This window comes from Sciurus carolinensis, chromosome 3 (genome assembly GCF_902686445.1).
Source record: "Sciurus carolinensis chromosome 3, mSciCar1.2, whole genome shotgun sequence".
NCBI classification, from domain to species: Eukaryota; Metazoa; Chordata; class Mammalia; order Rodentia; family Sciuridae; genus Sciurus; species Sciurus carolinensis.
Genome location: NC_062215.1, coordinates 63358634 through 63376707, shown reverse-complemented (window position 1 = coordinate 63376707; position 18074 = coordinate 63358634). Strand labels below are relative to the sequence as shown.

The window sequence follows — 18074 nt, the reverse complement described above, 5'->3', positions numbered from 1 at the left end:
GTATTCCCCTACCAGACACCTCAGGCTGTGGATGTGATGGAACCAGTCACAAAAATAAAGTTCACTTCTTTGTTATTTATGAAAAGTTAATCATTAATTGGGAAAATGGTTCTGTAGAAATCACTCCCTAACTCTGTCCTCCACTATCTCCTCTTCTCCTCTGTGTGGACTCCAGACCATATCAGAGGTTTCTGTGTTTCTGTGGTATATTTATTAGGCCAAAAGGCTCAAACCATTAAGATTCCTAGGAAAAGGCAATCCAGGGAAGGATGGCCACACTCCTCAGGCAGTGGGCACATGCAGCACAGGAGTGGTGGAGCAGTGAGCCAAGAGGATGATCGTGAGAGAGATCATCTGGCAGGGGAAGGTGAGATGCTTCCCGCAGTTCAGGAGTGCTAGAGAATAGGAGAGAACTTGAGATTCACATAAAAGTTTGCATGAGTTAATGTGACCATGAGTGATGTGAGTCAAGTTTAGAATTCCTATTTGAAATGGTGCTTCCACTATAGCCTCATGGCTCAGTTCATTCATCGGAGCTTCTGGATTCATAGATGTTACGTGTATAACTTCTAAGGTGTTATTCAAGGGAATCCATAACAACAACACCAACAACAAAAATGAATGCTCATTCATTGTATACTTCTATGTATTCATTCTGTACTTGTTCACTATTCAGAGAGGCAAGCCTAGAAGAAATGTTTTCTATGTCAGTGATCCCGTCCTGCCTAACTCCCAGTCTCAGCCCCACCTAGTTGAGAGCTTGCTCTTGGAGTGCATTTAGACCCTGTGATGAGCCCTAGCACCTCCCCCAAGGTGTGACCAGCTTCTCTAGTTTATATTCTCCCTGAGTCTCTACTCCACTTTGGTTCCCACCAACCTGCCAGCCCCTTGACCTAGAGCCAGCCCCTGCTGCCAAAGTTCCTTGTGTCCTCAGAACACACGCAAATTTCTATTTCTCTGCTTGCCCCCCACTTTGAACTATCCCAGCTGATTCTGAGCAGCCTCGACTACCAACTTGCCCCATTTTCTGCTTTCCAACAGTGTCCTCATGTGGTAGGAATTACAATTGCAGCTAACAGAGCAGGACTCAGCCAGAAGCAAATAGCTGTAGACTCCACCACCAGCCAACCTTTAGTGTTATTGCCCACTCCAGAAGCAATGAGAAAGTTCATAGGCCACCCAGACACCAGTCCTCTCTCCTTCAGATGCAATTATATCAGAAAATTCTGAACTTCCTGTCTGGGGGAAGGGAGAGGCACTCTGGAGTGTCTTTCTGTTTGTGCCAGAAGAAGTGGAGTCCTCTGGCAGGGCAATCTTATTGCACAACATTTACATGACCTTCTAGAAGCTTTAAGTAAGGTCCTTACTCAGTGACCCCACCCAGTGAGAAATGCCACCGACAGGATCTGTAGGTTCTGCCTGGCAGGGAAGGGACTGTTAGACTACATAGCAGAGTTCCTAACCCACCCACCAAACCTTCTAAATTAATGATTTCTATCAAAAGCATAGAATTAAGGCTGGTGATATGCTCCTACTGTCTTAGGGTTCTGTTGCCAACTCTCAACCACTTCACCCTAATTGGAGAAGCGAATATTTGGTATTCTTGTGAAACTCCAGGCAGTCGTGCCCTGACTTTAGATTGAGGCAGTCATCCATGAAGGAGCAACGGGCAGCTTTGCTCAGCAGGTCTGATTTCCCAAGGTTATATCCTTGGATATGAATGCTGCTGACATACTTCCCTGAGGGGTACCCTGTGACTCCAGTGGCCACTTCAGGGCATCTGTGCATTCAGGAGCACATCAATAACCTGCTATCCTCTGTCACTCTGACTCTGTCACTCTGCCTCGGGTACTTTTTTTTTTTTTTTTTTTTTTTTTAGGGGGGGTGCTGGGGATTGAACCCAGGGCCTCATGCTTACAAGGCAAGCACTCTACCGACTGAGCTATCTCCCCAGCCCCCTGCCTTGGGTACTTCTAATAGTTATTTTCTTTTACCTGGAGTCCCATGACCTGACCACCTTCTCGGAGATCACATCACTTTGGACCTCTGAGGCCAACCTCACCTGGTCTTTCTGTAGGGTGCCCTAGAACTGTCCCATATCCCCATTCCATGAGGTTTGGAGTAATATTGCCTGACAGGAAATGTTCTCAGACCCAGAGGCTATCCCTAGAACTATTCTTCATTGCACGTATGCCTGGAATCATTCTGATGTCTACACTGGTCCTGCCAGAACTTTCCCAGGTTCTCCGCTTCTTGTACAGGAGTCCCAAGGATCCTCCTCCACCAAGGCAGTCAAAGTCTCAGTGAATCACCATCTATGAAGAAACCTGCTAGCTTCCTCAACAAAACACTACCATGATCCTCCCAAGCAGACAATGGAGGGAGGTGCTTTGCCATGAGGGAAAGGACCGCTGGACTCCCAGTCCTAGTTAACTCTTGTCCAAGATTCCCTTCCCCCGGAGATCTTTCCCTAATTGCTACTGCAATTAGGTGGTTCTCGCTCCCTCTCCCTCCATTTCAAAAGTTAGACACAACTCTTTCCTTCATTCTCACTCCCCTGCTGAGGATTAGACAGGAGCTTCTTATAAGAGCCTACCAATAATTGAGGAAATACAGCACCGAAATCAGTCTGCAACTCAGATGTGCCTGATTATTTTAAGTGAGTCAGAGTGAAATGGTCAAGATACCAACACTGCTCTTTACTATTAACTTGAAGATATACTAATGCTGACTTACGTTCAATCACAGTTCTCTATCATCTCTTGGAACCTAACCGTCATGGGTGGTGATATCTTTTGGGAATTGTTGGTTCTTCCTTGTTGGAAAAGAGCCGCCATCACAGCTAGACCTGGGTTTAACAGAGAACCCAGAGTGTGCCATTTATGGGTTGCTCATGGGTTTCAGGCTGTGGAAGAGGAAATATCAGTTCAGTTTTAGAAAAGAATCCCTTTGCTGGGCACAGTGGTGCACTCCTATAATCCCAATGACTTGGGAGGCTGAGATAGGAGGATTATAAATTTGAAACCAGCCTCTCAGCAACTTAGCAAGACCCTATCTTAAAATTTTAAAAAATTTTAAAAAAGGTGTGGGAATATAGCTTGGCTCTTTGCAAGAAAAGAAGGATGAAAAGAAAGAAAAGAAAAGATAAGGTTCCCTTTTCTTGGGCAGAACCTCTTATAGGGAGTATTAGACAAGTACTCACACACTGTTCAGAAAGAGTGTAACGGGCTATTTTGGGGTTTGGAAAAGAACTGGGGCCCAGATGTCTGACTCATTTCCCATGGATACAGATCCCTTCCATTTTCAGTTCAAAGTTATTCAGAGGAAAAAAGAAAATCAAAGCAGCTAACACCTTTCTATTCCTTATCACTCCTTTTGATTTTAAATTTCTAAGTTTTCCAACAGTAGTTTTTAAGTTAAGAAGAACAACTAAAAATGGTTTTAACTTGTCTAGTAATATCACTGCTGCTTGGATATCTGATTAAAGGCTTTTAAATTAGTTTAATGAGAACATTTTTCTACTTAATATGACCCTTTTTTTCATTTTAGTGGATGTTAAAACATTCTTTTTATAGCAAAAGGATTTTTAAATTGTGTATTTTTATTAAAATACTTCAAAAGGTCAAATAGAACTAAAAACATTTTAAAAGTCACTAGCCCATCACTTCTCACTCTCCTTAGTTCCCCCCTGAGAGGTAATCTTTTTGCCTCTTACTACTTCTTCTGGTATTTGCAAGTCTTTTTCTAATATTATGCACACATTGCTAACTTTTGAGTCACCAGTTTTAAACCTTATTAATTCATTTTCTGTTGTTCTACATGAAGGTTTACTTCTATGCCACTATTCTCTTACCCCATCCTACCAGTATAATTACCTTATAAATTTGGATTAAATTAAAATACAGTGTTTGTATGATTTTCCTTGTGCAAGCATTATCTACAGCTGAGCATTGTGCTATATTTTGTTATGTTTTGTTTGTACAGGGGTTAAACCCAGGGGTGCTCTACCACTGTGTCATATCCCCAACCCTTTATTTTATTTTATTTTGAGACAGAGTCTCACTAAGTTGCTTAGGGCCTCACAAAATTGCTGAAGCTGGCCTTGAACTTGCAGTCCTCCTGCCTTAGTCTCCTGAGTCTGTGGGATTACAGGCATGCGCCATAGAGCCCAGCTGTACTATGTTTTGATCATTTTTTACTTTTTGTTTTTCCTGAATAATATCCTTCTATTTTTAAATGTCTTAGATTTCTTTATATTTCTGTGTTTTATTTTGTTTTTACAGTACTAGGGATTGAACTCAAGGGTGCTCTACCACTGAACTATATCCCCAGCCCCTTTTTATTTTTTATTTTTTTGAGGCAGGATCTTGCTAAATTGCCTAGGCTAGCCTCAAACTTGTGGTCCTCCTACCTCAGCCTCCCAAGTCACTGGAATTATAGGAGTGATTACTGAACCTGACCTGTACTTCTTGATAATTTCCACTGCTTTTATTATTTTCTTTATATAATTTTCCACAAAGGATAATCTAACCAGGTAATTTTTAGTTTCAATTTAATTTTTTTCCCAAAGTCATCTCTTCCAGAGAGCTCACTTCTTTTTCTATCTGAAGTCTTCCCCCTAACCTTAGATCTGCTTTAGCTACCTTCCTGAGATTCATTGTGATACTATCAGAGGAATTTACTTCATCATTCGCTTAGATAATTCTTGATCTATTCCTTTGTTTTGAAGTAGTTCATCTCCAACAGTTGTTTCCTGAGAAAGCGTACATGCATTGCAAATTTTTTAAACATTCATGTCTGAAAATATTTTCATTCAACCCTTATACATGATTCACATTTTGCTGAGGAATGTAATTTTGAAGTCATTACTCCATTTTCATTTTTTAATCATAAATTTCACCATTTTGAAGGATGCAATTCTGTTGTTTTGAATATAGACCCAAGGTTGCATAATCATTCCCACTATCTAACTCTGTGACATTTTCATCACCCCAAAAAGAAACTCTATACCCAGTAGTGCTCATTCCCTTCTCCTCTCCCCTTATTACCTGGCAACCACTAATCTGCTTTCTGTGTCTATGGATTTGCCTATTCTGAATATTTTGTATAAATGGAATCACAATAGGTGAACTTTTATGTCTGGCTTCTTTCACTTAGTATGCTTTCAAAGTCCATGTATAGTCCAGCTCATATCAGTACTTCATTCCTTACTTATGGCTTTATATGGATATACAATCTACTGTTTATCCATTTATCAGTTGATAGACCTTGGGTTGTTTTCATTTTTTGGCTAATATGATTATGCTGCTATGAATATTTGTTTACAAGTTTTGTGTAAGGATGTGGGCATATCAGTTCTCTTTGACATATACCTGAGGAGTGGAATTGCTGGGCCACACAGTAACTCTGCTTAATTTTTTGTGGAAATGGCTCTATTATCTTCTGACTTTCAAGATTATTGTTAATAAATCTGAAGCTTTGGACTGGAGTTGTAGCTCAGCGGTAAAGCGCGTGTGAGGCACTGAGTTCAAACCTCAGCACCATATAAAAAAATAAAAAAATAGTTTGTGTCCATCTACAACTACATATATATATATTTCATATATATATATATATATATATATGAAAAGAAATCTGAAGGCTTTCTGATTTCTGATTCTGTGAGTGTGGTCTTTTTGTTTTTGTTTTGTGTCTTTCCCAAACTGTCCAATCACCTCTTAATCCCCAAGGTCATGAAATTTCATAATGATATGATTTGATTTGGGTCTGTTTTCATCCATTGATCTGGGTACTTGCTGCTGGGTCTTTTCAATCATGAGATTCAGGTTCTGAAGTCCTGGATGAGTCCCTTCACACTAAACGATGTGCCATTGCTTGAAGCTATGTCTGCTTGGAGGAAGAGCATCCTTTCCTTTATACATCTTTTTCTACTCACCAAGCTGTACCCATACTGCATTTACTGAGGGTAGGTGTCTTTTTCTCCTAAGGGATGATGGTATCCCTCACCTGCCTTCTTTGCAATTCTTATTATTCAGTCATTACATTTCCTAGATTCAGAGATTCAGTCTTTAAATCCTGCTTTCTTGGCTGGGATGCAGTTCAATGGTAGAGCACTAACTTAGCATGTGTGAGACCCTGAGTTCCATCCCTCACACTGCAAAATAAATGCACACACACACACACACACACACACACACAAACACACAAATTTCCCATCTTTTTGTCTTTTTGCTTAAATTCCTGAGAAATTCTTATTTTCTAATTCTATTGATTTTTTTATTTCTGCATTTTTTATAAGAGCACAAATTTACATCTATTTGTTTACTTTTCATTAGTTTAAATCCTTGAAGGGTACAGAATTACACAGATTCTGTGTCCAGTGACTTTAGCAGGAAGGTTACTTCAGAATTTGGCACTAACCATGCCACTATTTCCAATGGTACAAGCTCCCTTTCCCCAGATTACTCTGGTTTGGTTTGGTTTGCTGCCAAGAATCACAGTGTTTGTTTGTTTGTTTTGTACACATTAGCATATCTGTGCCCAAGTAGAATTTAGTTTCATCTCAGGGATAAACACCTTCAATTTTATTTATTTTATTTATTTATTTTGTACCAGGGATTGAACTCGGGGGCACTTGACCACTGAACCACATCCCTAGCCCTATTTTGCATTTTATGTAGAGACAGGGTCTAATTGCTTAGCACCTCACCATTGCTGAGGCTGACTTTGAAAAGTTCCTCCTGTCTCAGCCTCCCAAGCTGCTGGGCCACCGTGCCCAGCCACCTTTGATTTTAAGAAGAGTTGTGCACTCTCTTTGGTTCTGAAGACCCTGCTGATAACCAGCAAAAATGGTCTTCTACCAGTCTTCCGGACATATTTGCTTGTTCCCAGTGGCCTCCCCAGGCTCCAAGATGATGGTATTCTCTAGCAAATGACTTTTTTTTTTTTTTTTTTTTAAAGTGGTGTGGGGATCAAATCTAGTACTTGAAGTGTGCTTGGCAAGTGCTCTACCACTGAGCTACACCCTACCTCAGGCTGTTGTTCTCTAAATAATTGGTTTCTACAGCATCTTGTTTATGCATCATTTTATCTTAGAATATGAATGAAAATTTTTTCTTGAAGTTGTCTTCTCTCTGTTGTTTCTCCTCTTTCTTTCCATTTTAGTGTCTGGGTCTGTGTGTCTCATACTAGAGGTGTTGATAACCTGTGGTTGTTTATATTTTAGAATGAAGAGACTAAAGAAAAAGCTGAGAGCTCTGATGATGGGGGTGGAGGGTTGTTAACCAAGCTTCACCGGGATTATCCAGGGGACCTTGTGGGGAACCTCCAGCATCTTTATCTCTAGGTTCTTGATCTTGGGTGGTCAGCCTCCTAAGAAGATTCTTCCAGTACCCTGCCTGGAAAGGAAATAATCTGTCACAATGCAGAAGACTACAGGGTCTTAGTATTCAGTGTACATATCCACACTCTCCCTGTTTTCAGTCTAGTGTCCCCCAGTTCATAGGCTTTCTACATAATCCTCTCTGAGAAACAAATTTCTGGAGTTGGGAAGGGGTGATGTGGGGAAGATTTTCAGAGGATTTAACTGTTTCCTAGACAATCTCAAAAAACCCTCCTAACCCTTTTGAGAATTCTGGAACATACAGTAGTAGATTGACTACTACTAGACTTTTTATTGCTGATTTTAAAATCCTGTTTTGCTGAGCATGGTGGCACATGCCTGAAATCCCAGGCCTTGGGAGGCTAAGGCAAGAGGATTGCAAGTTGAAGGCCAGACTCAGCAACTTATTGAGGCCCTAAGAAACTTAGTGAGACCTGGTGTCAAAATAAACAAATTTTAAGAAGGGCTGGGGATCTAGCTCAGTGATAGAGCACCCCTGGGTTCAATCCCCAGTACCTAAATAAAGTTTTAAAATCCTATTTTTCTCTTGTCTGCTATCAGTTATCACTCCTTCATCTATTTTTCACTTCCAAAATTTTGTTGCTGCATCCTGTACTCAACCAAAAATCTTTAATGCTAACCATGTGCCTAAAGGTCGTATTTTAGGCTCTTGAGGTATAGTAATAAACAAAACAGACCAACATCCCTGCTCACAAGAAACTTACATTCTGAAAAAGGAGGGCAGAGAATTAAAAATGAACATAATACATAAATAAGTTATATACTCAGGTAGAAAATATGTGCTAATGAAAAAAGCAAAGCAGGGTAAGGCAGAGGAGCAGCATGTGTGGAATGCAGAAAGAGGCATGAGCAGGAAATATTTTTTAAAAAAATTTTTTGCGATACTGGTGACCAGACCCACAGCTTTGCACGTACTAGGCAGCGCAAACTTTGAGTAGTCACAAAGACCTCATCAAGAAGGTAAGATTTAACCAGGTGCCATGCACACACCTATAAGTAGAGCATCCCTGTGTTCTATCCCTGGTACTGGGTGTTGGGGGGGAGGTGAGATTTAAGCAGAGATTAAAGGAAAGGGAATCAGTCAGATAGAGAATATTCCAAACAGAGAACACAGCCCATGCAAAGACCCTTAGGTCGGAATAAGGAGTACGTTCAAATAGTAGGAAGGATGTCACTGCATCAGAAGCAGAATGAAAAAGGAGGAGGTAAATAGGAGATGGGGTCAGGAGGTAATTGGGGGCTGAATCAATTAGGGCCTCAAAAACTACCATAATGTCTTATTTTTTACTCTAAGTGAGAAAAATCATTGCAGGTCTTTAAGGAGAGGAATGTCATGACCTGACCTGTTTTAAAAGGATCACTCTGCTGCTGTGATGAAAAGGGACTTTGAGGTTCAGGAGGAGATGCAGAGAGAACAATTAGAGAAGTTGCTGCAGGAATTCAGGTGACGGTGGTGCCAGTGGAGATAGTGAAAATGTCATATTTTAAACAGTGTATATGGGAAGTTTAGCCAAAATATATCTTGACAGTTTGGATGTGGAATGAGAAAGAAACAAAGGAACCAAGCTTGACTCCATGGATTGGAAGGAAGGAAGGAGCTGTTCTCCATCAACTTGGATGGAGAACACTGTAGGTTAGGCAGGTTTTGGTGGGGGAGGATGATGTATGCAAATTTTCACATGCCGAATTTGAGGTGTCTACTAGATATCCAAGTAGAGATGTGAATATATAAATAGATAAATAAATCTGGGATTTTGGAGGAAGCTCTAGGCTAAAATTGAGATTCATTGGTAAATAGACAGTTTGCAAAAGAAGGAGAAAAGACCAAGTAAAGACAATTTTTTTAAAATGTCTTCCCACAAAGGGTAGCAAAGAAATTGTGCAGTAACTGGGAAGAAAAATGGGGTCAAAGAAGTTTTGTTTTGAAAATAAGAGAGATAACAGCAGGTTTGATTCTGTTGGGAGTAATCCTGTAGAAAGCAAGAAGTTGACAACGTTGGAGATGGAGAACTCCCAAAACAATGTCTTCAAGATGAGGGAGAATGGGATCTGGCTGAATTGGGACAGTTGCAATTTTTGCTTATTGTTCCAATGACCTGTTCATTTAGTACTCTCTCAAGTGTACCAGTTTGGGCTGGGTGTGGTGGCACATGCCTGTAATCCCAGCAGCTCAGGAGGCTGAAGCAGGAGGATTGTGAATTCAAAGCAGCCTCAGCAACTTAGTGAGGCTCTAAGTAACTCAGCAAGACCCTGTTTCTAAATAAAACATAAAAAAGGGGGGTGCTGGGATGTGGTTTAGTGGCTAAGCACCCTGGGTTCAATCCCTGGTACCAAAGAAAAAAAAAAGTGTACCAGTTTGGACAATGAATTATACAACTACCTTGCATCTGGTACACTAAGGGAGGAATTGGTTTATGATGACAGGATAGAGTAAGTGGTGCATAAAGGAATAAGTAGGTAAATGTGCTGATGAGATTGTAAAGGCTACCTTCTATTGCTTCAGCTTTTTTTTTTTTTTCCTGGTTTGCTTTAGTATATTGGACATCTTTCTAATATAAACTATCAGAAAGCAATTCCAATTTAATGGAAGAGATGCCAAGAGATTCAGGATTATTGTTATCCACTACTGGCATGTAAAACTGAGGGAAAGATCAGTGATTGTGCTCACAGAATTCTGTACCCATGGGAGATGTAAGGGTCAATCCAAAGCCACTGACGAAAAGATGAAGAAAGATGGACCCTCAGAGCACGAGTTTCTGGCTAGAATTTGTTCCTTGCTCTCTATGTCATTTTTTCTCCCAGTCCCCTCAGGGTAATTCTCTAGGTTAACATGGTGATCATGTTTGCTGTAGTAGAGAAAGGAAGTGACGGGCTGAACCCAGGGGCAGGTTTGAAAAGCTTCCCAAATCACACTTGGCCCAGGCTTCTCCAGGGGAGATGGACAGAGGGAAAGGAGGTGCTGGCACCAAGTGAGGGCTTGGCATAGGGCTCTGGAAAGTTCAGAGGAGCTTGAGGCCCAGGTGGCTGGACACACCTGGATAGCCACAAACTCCTATGGCCATGAGAGTCTGCAATACCCATACAACGGACAGCAGTCCAAAATCCATCATGCATAAGCAGATGGAGCCATATGGGGAATGACAAAGGGACTTGCCCTAACCTGTCTCCCATGTGGGACTGTCCCAGCCCCATTAAGCCTATGGTGGGCAGCCTGGGAGAGTGGAGGTCAGGGTAGCCCAGTGTTGGACAGGACACCATGGCAGACAGATCCCAGCTGGTTTCTGAGGTGAGCTACTGTCTCCATCCCTCAAAGCCTTTGGACATGCACAGAGCTGAAGGAGGTCTTGCTGGCTGAGAACTTTGGAAAGCTCCCTCTAGTGAGACTGGGCAGGGGTGGCAGGGTGGGGACTGCCTTGAGAGAACAGCTGAGGAATGGATGGATTGGGATTTCCAGAGACTTCAGAGACGATGCCTGGTCTGACAGGAACCATGATTCAATGCTCTGACTTGGGGTTAATTTGCCGAATGAGGTAGTTCCATCCTGACCTCTCTAGGCAGGGTTGGTCTGGGAAGACAGAAAACAGGCCTTCCCAAGACTCATGGGGATGAAAAGAGGCCAAGAAAAGCTAGATTTGGGCTCCCAGAATACAATGAGAAAAATAGAGGGCTGTGAAGGATTCTAGGTGCAGGCTGAGCTGATGGAGCCTTCTATTCATGACTCTGATCCTGACATTGGCTTGGAGGCAGAGGTGGCCCTCCCCTAATCTTCCAAAGCCCCTAAGGAGATAAAGGGACCAGTTAGAGGATAGGTCTTGGGGCATCCAAGGGCACAAGTGTGTGACAACCACCCTTATGGAACTCAGCAGGGACCACAAAGTTCCAATCTCAGTTTGTTCTCAGAGCAACAAGCATGGCATGGGATTTGGGGGGCTTCAGTCTTGGAGACAAGAGCAGGACTGCAGGTCTATCTTCTTGGCCAGGGGATATTTGGGACCCCCCAGCTGGGCCATCCAGATCACCCTTCTGGAATTGCCAACTCTCTCCTCTCTCCTCAGTGGACAGGAGAGTGGGTGGGAGGGCAGCTTCAGCCAGCAGGAGCCACCATCTCCTCTCCGTGGGACACCTAGCCCCTCTCCTGGGCAGGACCCCTGGGGCCACACAGGCATGTCTAGATCTCCATGTCCACAGCATGAACGTTGCCCGTTTTGTGCTCTCTGACCTACAGCTCTCTGTCTTTGACCGGGTCCACTTTTGGAAGCAGTTGGTCCACAGGCTCAACTGTGCTTTGGTTGAACATGTCCATCTTGTGCTGCAGCTGTGCTTACTGGCACAAATGTTGCGGGATCATCTCCACCCTCTCCACTTCCAGTCACTCCAGTTCCAAAGTGGTGGTCACCATCTCTTCAAGTCACTTGGACTGGGCCTGGTTGTAGAGGTCCACACAGCGCATGAGGTCATCACCAGCCTGTGTGGATTTCCTCTGTGCCTTCTTGATGTCCTCCTCTGTCTTGTTGCTGAGCTTGATCTCTAGCTGCTGGGTCTTCATCTCCAGGTCTCTCTGCCACTCTGTGAGGGCTTTCCCATCCCTCTCCACCCATGCATAGCAGCTGGCGAGTTGCTTGTGGAGGTCAATGATATGGTGGTCACGCTTTTTCATGTCTTTCTTGAAGTTCTCACGAAAGTTCATTAGGGGCTTCTCTACCTCACTGTGAAGCTTGGTGGGAACTTGAGATGAACTTCTGCTTCATCTGCCAGGCTCTTCTTCACCTTGGTCCAAGCTTCTCCCAGGGAGTCTTCCTCCTGTGCAGCCAAGGAGTTCTGAGAGCTTAGCCAAGTCCTTTGCATATTCTTCTTCAATCTTTATCCTCTTTCAGACGAATTCAGACATTTCTTTTGCATTTGTTTGCCTTTCAGTTGCTTTTGGAGCAGCAGTTCAAATCGATATGGTGCCATTGCCTTGGGGGTCTTTCTTATCAGCCCAGAAGTAGTCACAGTAGCTCCACTCCATTGGCTTCAGCAGCTGCTGTTCAGGCATTATGTCTGGGTGATGGAATGGCTCGCAATTTATCGTCTTCTCTGTGTGGTCACCTTTATTTTCAAAGTTATATATTTTGTCTTCATTGCCTGAGGTTCTGTCTTCCAAGTGGTCTCCTCTGTTGGTGCTACTTTCCACTGAATTTTTATTTTGATTTATTGATTCCTTCATTTCAAAGACTTCTTCTAGATTTCTTTTCAGGATCTTCATCTCTTTATTTAAGTTATCTTCCTTCTCCTGAAACATAGCTCTGATTTCACTCTTTATATTCTCCTTAAAGTTGTGAAGAAGTTTTACTACATAAATTCTGAACTAACTCCTTTTCTGACATTTCTTCTACTGTTTTGTCAATGGATTTTGGAGCATCATGGTTTATTTGGAGTGCTTTATTCCCATCTTCTTCTTCTTCTTTTTTTTTTTTTTTTTCATTTTGTTTGTGTGTCTTCCCATCTAGCTGTGGGGATCTGAGGCAGTACAGTTTCTACCCTGTAGACTTATAGTGTCCCTGAAGGTTTCCAGTACCTCACAAATCTGGGTTTCAGTTTTTGTAGGCTCAGCCACGCTGCAGTCCCAAGATGGCTCCTGGATCCCAGTTGATCGATAAACTCCAGTAGAGAGTGAACAATATGGAAATAGGTCCCAGGGAGGGAACTTCCCTTCCCTTGCTTCAGCTTTTACAGTGAAGTTGGAAGCAGGGTTGTCTGTAAGCATGAGAATGGGGGAGAGGAGGTTGTTGTGGCTCTGAGAAGACAGCGGCAGGAGCAAAATATTAGTGTTTCTCTTTTCCTGATCTCCTCATCCTTGTGATATTTTTAATATCAGTCTTAGGATTTTAGAAGGGAGCAAAACTAAACTCACATTAATTGTCTAGAAAAGAATTATCTGTTTCATTTCTTTCATATTTTGATTTGGTGGTCTCCAAAGTAAACTCCCAGTGTCTGAAAATTTTGAAAAATGTTATCTTTAAAATGCAAGAATAATACCATAGAACTTTTGTTCATAAAGGTTTTATCTCATCAGAGTCTAACTTCTATTTTTTTAAAAAATTCTTTAAATAGAGCTGGGGAGGTAGCGCAACAGTAGAGTATTTCCTAGCATGTTGCAAGGCCCTGGAATCAATCCCCAGTGCTACCCCCCGCCAAAAAAAAAAAAAAAAAAAAAAAAAAAAAATATATATATATACACACACACACACACACACACACACACACAGTGGTGCATGCCTGTAATCCCAGGAACTCGGGGCTGAGGCAGGAGGATAACAAGTTCAAGGCCAGCCTCAGCAACTTACTGAGACCCCGTCTCAAAATACAAATTTTTATAAAGGGTTGGGGATATGGCTCAATGGTTAAGCACCCTTGGGTTCAATCCCTGGTACCCTCCCAAATTCAAATAAATAAAAAAATAAACAAACATATATTGGGGTATGTGGTCAACATTTGTTACTTTAAGAGGTACATCATCAAAAGTTTGGAGATCACTGCATTAAATTATGAATTTTGGGTGTGTGCATTGTAGTACTGGGGATTGAACCTGGGGGCACTCTACCACTGAGATACCCAGCCCTTTCTATTCTTTGTTTTGAGAGAGGGTCTTGCTAAATTGCCCAGGTTGATCTTGAACCTATGATCCTCATGCCTCAACCTCCCAAATTGCTGGGATTACACAGGTATGTACCACTGTACCTGGCTAAACTATGAATTTTTGTAAAGATAAATTACATTGATTTCAAGACACTTCTGATTTATAACTACATTGGGAAAAAAAAAAGTCAGGCCATGTGGTATTGCAGAAATTATGCTTGCAGTAGGAATGAAAATAATGTACCCACAAGAACTAGGTGTTTATCTTGTAACAAACTTTGATAATCTCAAGAAAAATGTGACCGAGCATGGTGGCGCATGCCTGTAATCCCAGCAGCTTGGGAGGCTGAGGCAGGAGGATCTCAAGTTCAAAGTCAGCCTCAGCAACACCAAGGCACTAAGCAACTCAGTGAGATCCTGTCTCTAAACAAAATACAAACAAGGATTGGGGATGTGGCTCAGTGGTTAAGTGCCCTTGAATTCAATCCCCGGTACCTCCCACCCCCCAGAAAAAGAGAAATGTATTTTTACCTCCCCATTTAACATTTATTCTTTCCTGATAAGCCTGCAAGGCAGCACAATACAGTGTCTTTGGGACCACATTAAATTAAGAGACATATTAAGTAGCCATCTGCCATGGCAAACGTAAGTGCCCTGCCTACATAAAAACTAATTTAAATTTGCATACACATATCCTTTTATGTTTACATTATTGCATGGACCTTCCCCTCATTATGTGACAGTAATGTTGAGTGATTTAGGGCATGTAAAGCAATGGGAAAAAAAAAAAAAGAACTAAAAGGAGAGGAGGAGCATTCGAGAAATGCTGCAGATCTTGAGTTAGTTGGTAGTTGAAAGGAGCAGTTACAAACTAGCTTTTGAACTTGACACTTACACACTTCATGCTTTTTGCTTTGCCCATCTTTAGTAATTGTCTATAATCCCCAAAGAATTTAATTTAATTAATCCAGTGTTAAGGCAGGAATTCATAAATGGAGTTTTAATTTTAAAATATCCTTTTTATAGCCTAGTGTTTCTAGCATAATGAATTCCCTATGCAATTAAAAGTTTGATTAAACTGAAACCTGCAAAAATACTATAATAAAAGGTTTCTGAATGAATCCCTGAACAGATTCAAAGACTGACCCAGAAATATTTATAGCTTGGATGTATTAAAATATTTACTATAATCTTTGCAACGGTAAAGCAAAACCCCCCTTAATCTCTTATGGTTATTAAAGAAATAAAAATAGTATGTCTGCGTGAAAGAATTGCTAAGTTTATGCGAACAAACTGTCTCTGCCAACATTCAAAGAGCTGCCACCTATTCACCACAAGAGGGCAGTAGTGCTCAACCAACAGCGAAGAACTCAGCTGGCAGAAGGCATCCTTAGACCAATCATTAGAGCCAGTTGTTAAGGCATCAGTCTCTGGAAAGGACAGGGAAACAGAAACCACCACCCAATAGGTTTGGGGCTTTGTCTCTGGTAACAGTAAGATAGGAAATAAGCAACTCGGGCTTGTGAAAGGGAGCGACCTCTCTCCCCATCCGCGTGTCCTTAAATCACCATGGAGATAGTAACAAGCTTAATAACGACTGTAGACAGGGGTCTGTTCATTTGGATGTTCAACAGAGAACACCGAGACAGGCATGGATGAAACAAAGCTCTTAATGTGGATTCGGGAAGGGCAGAAGAATAAAGCTGTGGGAAGCAATAGCTGTTTTATCAAGAAAATCAGGATTGGTTTTAGCATTGTCGTAGGGTGAACTTTAATCATAACACTCAAACATTAAGGTAACCAAAGTAATCTTTGGAAACCTGTAGCATTAAGTTTCCAGGAAGCGAATTAGTACAAAGGAGATCAATTATTACAAATGCACCCTCAATATATTATGTATTTTGATTGATCTAGTATTGCCCATAAAATAAAATGTATCAGATATTTTTAATGTGTTCTCATGACTAGCATCTGGTTTTGTTTTTATTCTTAATTGTCACTAATGTTATTGAGCTATAATCTGGAAAAGCTTTTAGTATTTGAAAAAACAAATTAAATTATTCTTTAATGTTATTTCAGCTCAACATTTATTGAACACTTAGAATTGAATGAGAAAAGACAGTGCCTGCATGTGTGTGAAAAAAGAATCTTAGAAAATTAATTGAACCCACATGTTTTAAAGTCAACTTCAGATAAAAATGGAGACTTGTGAATATTTTCCACGTTTTTTGTCCCTTTCTTTTCATATATTGTAACTTTTGTTGTAATAGTACCTTCAAAACTACAGGATAAACCTAATTCCGGGAACCTGGTTCTTTGCATTAGTAGAAGACAGGGAAATAAAATGTTGTTTTTAAATTCTAATAGGTAACCGTCATTATTATAACAAGTCATGGGGTAGAAGACTTTAAAACTCTTACTCAATTATAAGTACATTTAATGGTTTATTCAATTTAAATCAGCAAATATTGTTTTAGACAATAGATACTATGAATAACAAAAATAAAACATAGACCTGGGAGTGGGCGATACCTCAGTAACAGATCTTTGCATATGTTTTCTTACTAATCCTCATAAAAATCCTGAGGTATTACTCTTATACTTAGAAACTTAGGTTTAGAACAATTAAATGACCTACTTGCCGTCACAGAATTAGTTGGAGTAGAACCAAAATTGGAATCCAGGTCTGCTCTTTCTACTGGACCATTCTGTCTAAATATTAGTTATTGACTCCTGGGAAAAATATTTTTATGAATGGCGGTTTAATAATTTTCAATTTAACATCTTTAAAAATGGAGGGTAACTGTATATTTTTAAATAATTTTTAATTAGTGTAATCATTATAAAGGTAGATTCTATACCCAACTTTAACATTATGCCATGTTTGAGTAAGACATTTTTAAAGATATAAAACATAGTAGCAGTTGATGCTTCTACCTCTCCATGATCTCCTTCTCTTTTCCCATTACACTTTATAAATTTGGTGTTTATCAGTTTCATGCATGATTTCTTCTTTTTTTTTTTTTTTACTACATCCTTGTGAATTTATAAACAATATAATACTGTTTAACAAGTTTAAATTATATGCAAATGTACATAATATTCTATGACTTTTGGGGCTCACTATGTTTTTGAGATTGAGCTATCAATGTTTCTTTAATTGCTAACTGCTATGCAGTACTCCCTTGTCTGTAAATATCAAAATTTATCTGTCCATATTCTTTTTTTTAAATAAGGTTTTATTATTTATATGTGGCACTGAGGATCAAACCCAGAACTTCACACATGCCAGGCAAATCCTCTACCACTGAGCCACAACCCCAGCCCCTCTATCCATATTCTTGTAATTACATATTTAAGTAAGATTCTGCTATGGTTTTGACTCCGAATATATCTAATGAGCTTTAATCATAGTATTGGAATTTAACCATTTTAATAATAAAATTATAAAACTATCCACACTAACTTTTTTTTTCCTTGATGCAGATCATTCCCGAATTGAAGTATGGAAATTTGGTAATACTGTCATTGAACTTCTTTATCACTGGATACACATCTGTTTAGCTCTTATGCAACTAAGCAAAAAACTTAATAAGGCTATTGTACCTCCATTGCCCTCCAAGTCTGACAGTAGTAGGTATGCAAAAATGCCTGGGGAACCTTTGCCAGAGAAATAATGTTAATGGAAATGGTACTAGAATTAGAACATGTTGGTCCATGTTCAATGTAACTATAAAATATTTTCAACTGGAAAGAAATGCCATGTAAACATATTCTGCTCCTAGACATTTACCTCAGCATTTTTTTAAATCCATAAGTGCTACCTAAGGAGAAATTTTATCTAAAAAATATCCAGTTAATATAACCATAATTGAATGTGTATAAGTACATTATAGAATATATTTGAAAGTTTCCTTTTCATTTGAACTTTGTGTCTACCATGAAACTATTATGGTTGATTGGGTGGTTATTTTTAATATGTTTTAAGGGACAAAGTAAGATGACTTAGGACTTAGGAAAAAATGGCTGTTTTACATCAAAAGGGAATCAAATA

The 18074-nt window shown here is 40.3% G+C and overlaps 1 protein-coding gene, 1 non-coding gene and 1 pseudogene across 2 annotated transcripts in view; 1 reads left to right on the top strand and 2 right to left on the bottom strand.

Moving 5' to 3' along the window:
• Efcab5 (EF-hand calcium binding domain 5) overlaps positions 1 to 17697 on the top strand; it is a 141108-nt gene extending 123411 nt beyond the window's left edge. The window contains exon 25 of the mRNA XM_047543377.1: positions 17507 to 17697. Within this exon, the coding sequence (XP_047399333.1) occupies positions 17507 to 17697 (191 nt within the window). The remainder of the gene's footprint in view (positions 1 to 17506) is intronic.
• Positions 1878 to 1952, bottom strand: Trnat-ugu (transfer RNA threonine (anticodon UGU)). Its single transcript has one exon. It is a non-coding gene; the product is annotated as a tRNA-Thr (tRNA).
• Positions 6337 to 11705, bottom strand: LOC124981237 (60S ribosomal protein L35a-like; annotated as a pseudogene).
• Positions 17698 to 18074: the final 377 nt, after the last annotated feature.